Source organism: Musca domestica, unplaced genomic scaffold (assembly GCF_030504385.1).
Source record: "Musca domestica strain aabys unplaced genomic scaffold, Musca_domestica.polishedcontigs.V.1.1 42, whole genome shotgun sequence".
NCBI classification, from domain to species: domain Eukaryota; kingdom Metazoa; phylum Arthropoda; class Insecta; order Diptera; family Muscidae; genus Musca; species Musca domestica.
The window spans coordinates 1,195,259-1,203,014 of record NW_026712329.1 but is presented as its reverse complement, the minus strand read 5'-3'; the positions used below and the strand labels follow the sequence as shown (position 1 = coordinate 1,203,014).

At 40.2% G+C, this 7,756-nt stretch overlaps 1 protein-coding gene across 1 annotated transcript; it reads right to left on the bottom strand.

The window, feature by feature from the left end:
• Positions 1 to 212: 212 nt before the first annotated feature.
• LOC131804310 (uncharacterized) lies at positions 213 to 6,651 on the bottom strand. The gene is made up of 2 exons (XM_059126990.1): positions 3,981 to 6,651; positions 213 to 325 (listed from the first exon to the last, which is right to left on the bottom strand). Exons 1-2 carry the CDS (start codon positions 6,649 to 6,651, stop codon positions 213 to 215), a joined length of 2,784 nt encoding a protein of 927 aa, XP_058982973.1.
• Between the last annotated feature and the right edge of the window lie 1,105 nt (positions 6,652 to 7,756).

The window sequence follows — 7,756 nt, the reverse complement described above, 5'->3', positions numbered from 1 at the left end:
AGATCTGAACATTCATTTGTCATCGGATGTTAATTAGCTGTCCCAAAATACATTTGCAACGTCTCTGTTCGTTCGCCATTTAAATGTGTTAATACATGTTTGAGATGAGAATGCGGCTGTCCTGACTGTGACACGGTATTGGACAGGATTTCGTTTCACTCTCCATTCTAAATAAAACAACACAACAATGTTTCATGGTAAATTGCATGCAATTATGCTGATGTTTTTTGTTGCTGTTGTTGTTGTCGTTCTACTCTTAAAGCTTTATTGTTTTTGCTGCTGACGTTGATGGCAGAGTTGCTGGTGCCATTGTTGACGGTGATGGCTGTTTGGTATTTGTTTTTTGTTTTTCTTGTTGCGTATTCTCATCCTCCAGTCAGCTTTCCAACAAAGCTGGTGCTGCTACTAATCCTGTTGATATTTCGTATTTCATTCATTTTAATTCTTATAATTTTTGCCTTTATTCCTTCCTCGTCTGCTGTTGTTAGGTGCTGGGTTAGGTTCCCATTGTTGTTGCTGTAGTTTTTGTTTTGTTGATAGTACTTTTGTTGCCGTCGGACTGTTGTGGTTTTCCCACTTGTCTCCTGTAATTATATTTAAATTTTATTGTTACTGTTAACATGTTTGAGAGAGCGCCTGTACGAACGAAAGTCTGCGTATGATGCTGTTCGGGAGGAGAATGAAAATGCTCGTATGATGCTTGATTCGACACTGAATTTATTTTTTCATAATTCCATCTTAAGTGCTAGTTTACAAAATAATTCTTAACCTTACACACTATCTAGCAACCCTTACTTTCTATTCAAGAATAAATATGAATTGGTGATAGACCAACGCGACTCATCTTGCGTACATTGTCTTGCCTGCATATCTCTTGTGGGGGTCATAAAATCTTTATTACATGCTCATTATCTTATGCAGCAGGCAAACACAGCCTTGGGTAGATTATAATTTACAAAAACTATTAAACATAGTCGTACGTAAATAGTTCAATACAAAATTATCAATAAACTGAAGAGTAAATTCTATGTTGAGAAGAATGTAAGTACTTAGCATAAAGCAAACTAAAACTAATTAATATTTAGATAAGCGTGTGAAACACCAATTCCATTTCCACACACATGTTTGAGTCTTTCAAACATTCTGCGGGGGGGCAAAGTGAATAGATGCTACTCTTGTCGGTTTTATGCATCTTCTGATTGAACATATTAGAGCTATTATGCAGGCGGCTACCATGACCATTAGAGATAAGTGCCCGGAGATGTGATGAAAATTCAACCCTTTTAGATTAAGCTGTGAGACATCGATCGTTTTCAACTGAGACTCTATTTCCGCTAGCCTTGCTTAGTGATTTACCACCATCGGCCCTAAAGGCATGACCGAGAAATTAGACAGCCGGTCTATGTCTGCTACGAAAGATGATTTGTCTTCCACGACCTTCTTCGATGCAATATTGAAAGGTGTGGAAATTGTCGCTCCTTTTACCCTTAATGTACATCCTGGCTTCATCGTAATGATGCCTTGACTCGGTAGCTGGACTATTTGCTGTGAATCTCGACTGCAGGATACGTGAGCTGTTGTTGGTTGAAAAACTTTGAACAACCAGCGGTTGTTGGCTTGCAGCTTCGTCCATAGCGATTCCATCTTTGTCTCAGAGAACTGGCATCTCGGTGCATTTAGGGGCTTAAGAGAGTACACCTCACACGAATGGTCATTTGCGTCGACCCATGGCCAATTACCTTCGCAAACATATTCATCGTCAATGTACAGCTGGCACATGTTTAACTCAGCTTGCGTCATTATATGGTAGGCATCCCTGTGGAAATTATATATCAGATAATGTCCCGATGGCTGTGCTACAACTTTCCCACCGTTCAGCATAATAGGTAGGGGGATGATCCGATGCAGCTGAGACGTGTGTTGCGTGAACAATGGAATATTAGCTGAAACCATCAGTCGGTCCTCAATTAATGCTGCCTTAGCAGTAAGAAGTTTGTATACCGCTCTAATTTGATCATACTTTTTTCCAGGAAATTTGAGGTGTTCAGGCATGTGCTCTCTTATCTTGGTCATTTCTTCCTGAAGTTGTAACGGCGTAATCAAGGCTGGATTGAGCTTCCCATGGTTAATGTCAATAAGCAGGTTTATCATACTCGACTGTACTCTTTCGTTCTCGCGAATTATTGCGTCCAAATCTTTGGTTACCATGAAAAACCGAATCGACTCTCTATAAACGAAGTATGACTCTTCCATAGCCGCCGTTATGTTGTTCATCTGATCCTGTATCTTCTTGAAGTTGGTATTTACATCTTCCATAGTAGTGCGCAGAATATTAATCGTAGATTCCACGACCGAGGTTTGTTTTTGCATCATAAACTTCAGGTTATATTGATTTTCCAATAAGTTTTGCAAGCTTTCTTCTATTTTTTTCCGATCTTCCGCATCCATAGTTCCGAATAGGACGTGCTGGAGTGACCCGATGAACTCTAATGGCGCTCGTTTGGGCCTCCTACTAGTTCTCGAGAACAAGAACTCGTTAGTGTCTTGTAGACTCCGAACCTGCCTCTCCATAGTTCTTAGAATATTGTCGCACTTCGGCTCGAATATCTGCAGCTTTACGCATAGTGGCATCATCGTTTTTAATACGGTCTCGCATTTCTCCATGGATTCAAAAAATGGAAGCATATTAAAAACTATGATCATGTTCCATTTCGAGGCTACAACATTCACTGATCCAACCTGGTCCAAATATAGTGCGGTTGACTCCTGCAACTCTGTGATATTGGTTAAGCTGTCAGCGACCGTAGGTTTTACTTGAGTTAAAGCAAGAAGCAAAAGCACTAAGTAGCCTGCCAGATTGCCGGTTCTCTTTCCATTGGAGCTGTCACGTTTTTCATCAGTTTTTACGCCTTCTAATGGGCACAACTTGTTCACGGATCTCTTTATCAACCCTGCTTGGGTTTTTAAAGTGGCGACTCTTACTAACCCATCCGGTCCTGGATGGACATCTTCGACTTTACCTAACGGCCATCGTCCAGGATGTGTTTCCTCATTCTTAACTATCACCACTTGTCCCCTCTGTATATTCTTCTTTTGGGTTTTCCACTTGTACCGTTGTTGGAGTGTTTCTAGATAGTTTGATTTCCATTGCTTCCAAAAACAATTTTTCATTTTCTGCACTTGCTTCCAACGATCTAGGGCTGTAATCTTGTGTTCGTCGCTCGTTTCTGGATAGCTTATCAAGGGCCTTCCGATTAGAAAATGTCCAGGTGTGAGGACTTCCACCTCGCCAGCATTATCATCCATGTTATAAAGCGGCCTCGAATTTAACACGGCCTCGATCTGATATAAAAGCGTAGACATTTCTTCAAATGTCAATTTACTCTCACCAATAACTCTTCGTAAATGATATTTCATTGATTTAACAGCCGCTTCCCATATTCCTCCGAAGTGGGGACTTGCCGGGGGGATAAAATGCCACTGCACTCCTTCTGTCGCTAATATAGGTGCTAGTGCGTTATTCTCCTTCATGGCGGCCTTTAAATCTCTATCCAAATGTTTAACTGTTCCAACAAAATTTGTGCCGTTGTCAGAATATATATGACTACTTTTACCTCTTCTGGCAAACAAGCGCTTTAGGGCCGCCAGAAATGCTTCTGACGTCAAACTGCTAACCGGTTCCAAATGAATTGCCTTTGTTGTCATGCAAATAAATACCGCAATGTATCCTTTATATGTTTTCTGGCCTCTGCCATTTGAACACTTCATGTATATTGGTCCTGCATAGTCTACACCACAATGTGTAAACGGTGCAGATACATTAACTCTATATTCTGGTAACATTCCCATTAGCTGGCATTGATTTTCTCGTTTATATCGTATACATTTGACGCAACCCCGATTCAGCCGTTTTACGTTGTTTTTCAACCCAATAATCCAAAATTTTCTTTTTAGCAAATGTTCCACTATCCGATTTCCACCATGGTGCGTTTTCACATGTGCGTCCTTGATAATTAGATCACTCAGCTCTGATTTATTGAGTATTATGGGATGTTTACGATTATACGCCAGCGAAGCTAACTGTAATCGACCTCCAACTCTCAACACGCCATTCTCGTCTAAAAAGGGATTTAATGAAGCCAGCTTGTGTTTGTGATCAATCGGCGTATTATTTCTTAGCCTCGTGACAATTTCTGGAAATTCTTGTTGTTGATGGCCTTTTATTAAAAACATTTCTGCAGCTCGTAATTCTTCCACAGTCAAGTAATCTGGAAAGTTTTTTCCGCGTAGCTTTGCGATATATCTGAGCACATACGCTATCACTCGCTTAAGTCGTGTAAACGATGAATAATCTTTTACCATATGATTGAAATAGTTGGGACCGTTGTTCGCATTTGTGACGGCCACATTGACATACACAGGTTCCTTTGTATCCCAGCTCTCTTCATCTCGCATTAACCACGACGGACCATTCCACCAGAGATTATTCTCTGGTAACTTGTCTGCTGATATCCCTCTGGATCCCATGTCTGCCGGATTTTCCTTTGATTTTACATATTGCCATTTGGCTGCTGGTACCCATTGTTGAATCTCCTTCACTCTTGTCCTTATAAATCGATCTTTACTAGAACTATTACGTATCCATGACAGCGCTATCGACGAATCACTCCACATAAATACATTTGCTTCTATTGACAAAATTTTCATAACCTTTGTCATAAGTTTCGCTAATAAATTCGCCGCACACAACTCTAGTTTTGGTAACGTCTTCCTATTTTTAATGGGATTGACTTTGCTTTTAGCTGCTACTAGCTGAACAACTCCATTCACTTTAACATAAACTACGGCTGCATAAGCCTTTTCCGATGCATCCGCGAATCCATGCAGTTGTGCTTCAGTTGAGCTGGATACGTGCAACCATCGAGGTATTCGAATCGAAATCAGTGAGTTTAGCTTACTCGTGAACCCTCTCCATTGTTTATTCAGCTCCTCTATTAGTACATTATCCCATCCAATATCCATTACCCATAGTTGTTGAATAAAAAGCTTCGCCGTTATTGTTATTGGTGTTAGCCATCCTAATGGATCGAATATTTTGGCCAAATAGGACAGGGCTTTCCGCTTGGTTATCCGTTGTTCATTGTAAAGTTGCGTTGTAAATCCAAATGTGTCACTTACTGGATACCATTTCAGCCCCAACGTTTTTAAGCAATCATCTTCTTCTATGTGAAGTACATCATTCTCTCTCTTAGCGTCTATGTTTTTTAGGACATCACTATCGTTCGAAATCCATTTCCGTAGCTTAAATCCATATTTTGCTAGATGTTTATTTATTTTCTCCTGTAATTCTTTACATCTTGAAATAGAATCTGCTCCGGTTAACAAATCGTCCATGTAGAAATCATTTTGTATAATAGCGCCAATGTCTTTATCTTCACATTGAGATCCAATTTCGTCAAGCGTCTTTAACGCCAAAAACGGCGCACACGCCGTACCGTACGTCACTGTCGTTAATCTGTATTGTTCTACTGGACTTTCGCTGCTGGATCTCCACAACACATATTGGTATTCTTGGTCATCTTTATGTACCCAAATTTGTCGGTACATTTTTTCCACGTCTGCACTTATGACGAACTGATGTTTCCGCCATTTTGTAAGGATATCAAAAATATCTCTCTGCAATCTTGGCCCAGCGTAGAGAATATCGTTCAAGCTTCTTCCATTTGATGTCTTGGAAGACGCATCAAATACCACTCTTACTTTTGTAGTTATACTGCTTTCTCTGATGACAGCTTGATGGGGAAGGTAGTATTTTCCCCGTATTTCTGGCTCTACTCGTTCCATATGCCCCATACTAATATATTCTTCCATAAACTGTTGGTATTCCATTTTTAGTTCAGGGTTGGCGCATAATTTTTTTTCAATGTTCAAAAATCTTGCCATAGCTCTTTTACGTGAATCTCCTAATTCAACGTCTTCCCTGAAGGGAAGTCTGACCATAAACCGGCCATCATTCGCTAACGATGTTGTTGAGCCATAATTTGATATACAAAAGTCATCCTCTGTCACTGCTTGATTGTCGCTCACCTCCTCTATCTCCCAAAATCTTTCCAGAGTAGTAGTTGCTACAATTTTCTTGCTGCTTCCCTTTTTTTCCGTAGTCGGTCCCGACAGTATCCATCCTAGATTCGTCCTCTGCGCCAATATACTATCTTTTTTGTGAATACCATCTTGAAGGATTTCGTGGTAGACATCGCTTCCAATCAGCACGTCGATTCTATCTGACGACGTAAAGTCCGGATCTGCTAGCGTAAAATGTTCCCATTTATCTATATCGTATTCACACGTTGGATCCTGCTGAACTGAAGCCAACTCAGGAAGTACGACTGCCTCTATATTCACAGCGAAATCGCTTAAAAATCTGGGTTTCACTTCGATAATAACTTTCGATTTTGCTTTACCGACGACTGCTCCTCCAAGTCCATGCAGTGTTACATCTGTTCTTTGCTTTGGCAACTGCAATATCTGTACGGCTTCCTCGCTGATTGAAGACGCCTGAGCACAAGGATCGATTAATGCTCTCAAGGTGATGTATTCGTTTTGCTTCGATTTTACTCGTATCTGTGCTGTTGCAATTAATACATGATGCATTTCTTTTATTGTGGTAAATGTTGATTTTCCTTTGTTGCCTCCTGAAGCCGATTTTTCAATATGAAGGCTGGTGTGATGTCTGCCATTACACATAAAGCAATTCGTTTTGCTAATGCATCTTCTTGTTGCCTTATGATTTAAACAGTTAGTGCACAGCTCGTTCCGTCTTACCCAATCAATCCTCTCCTTCACTGTTAATGTTTTATACTGCTAACATTGGTGAATCTTGTGCCCAAAACTTTTGCAATAACCGCATTTTATTTGATTTTCTTCGCTGTTTGTTGCTGCCACTTCAAAACTGTATTGTCGCTTGAATCTCTGCTTATCTCCATCATCTATAGACCAAACTGAATTCAAAGTTTGATATCTTTGCTCCAAGAATTTTAGAACGTCGTTGATATCTTGAATTTCCGTACACTTTTGTATTGTCTGTTCATATTGTAAAAGAGTCTCTTTATCCAATTTGCGCACTATTATGTGTGCCAGAATTGGGTATGCATCTCCCAGTTTCAAATTCATGGATTTGATTCCCTCAATGCTCTCTATAGCTGTATCCAATAACTTCTTGATACTGTGCACTGATGATCCATTAATTTTTGGCACATCTAATAGGCTGTCCACATAATGTGTGAATAGAGTCCTTTTATTGTCGTACCTTTTACGTAATGCTTCCAAAGCCCCTTCATATGCTGAACTGGTTAACGGCATGTTTTGAATAATCTGCAGTGCATCCCCCTTCAAAGCTGACCGTAGACGAAACAGCTTCTCTTGATCTGAGGCATTTTTATCTTCGTGCACTAATGTGCGGAATAATTCATAAAATGAGTTCCAATCTTCACGACGTCCACTAAACTCTGGAATTTTTATTTTTTCGACCATTACGGATTTTCTTTGTGCCGCTTCTAAAGATGTCAACAATTCTGTTATTTGCATCTGAGCTTTGTTGAAATCTTCTCCGGACTGTTCCCACTGATCTTCCGTAAAGTCATTTCCTGCACCTTCTCTCGCCATTTCTGATCGAATGTCGAGCAGTCTGTTCATCTGGACTTCCAGTCTCTCAAGCAGTTTTGTTAAATATATCTTGTCTTTCTTGGTTTCGACCAGC

What these genes read in the sequence shown, in the direction of transcription:
- LOC131804310 (XM_059126990.1), bottom strand. Translation starts at nt 6,651, where the DNA reads ATGCATCATGTATTAATTGCAACAGCACAGATACGAGTAAAATCGAAG. An exon ending in ACATGTGAAAACGCACCATG is followed by an intron (nt 326 to 3,980) that starts GTGGAAATCGGA and finishes AATACCAAACAG; the next exon opens with CCATCACCGTCAACAATGGC.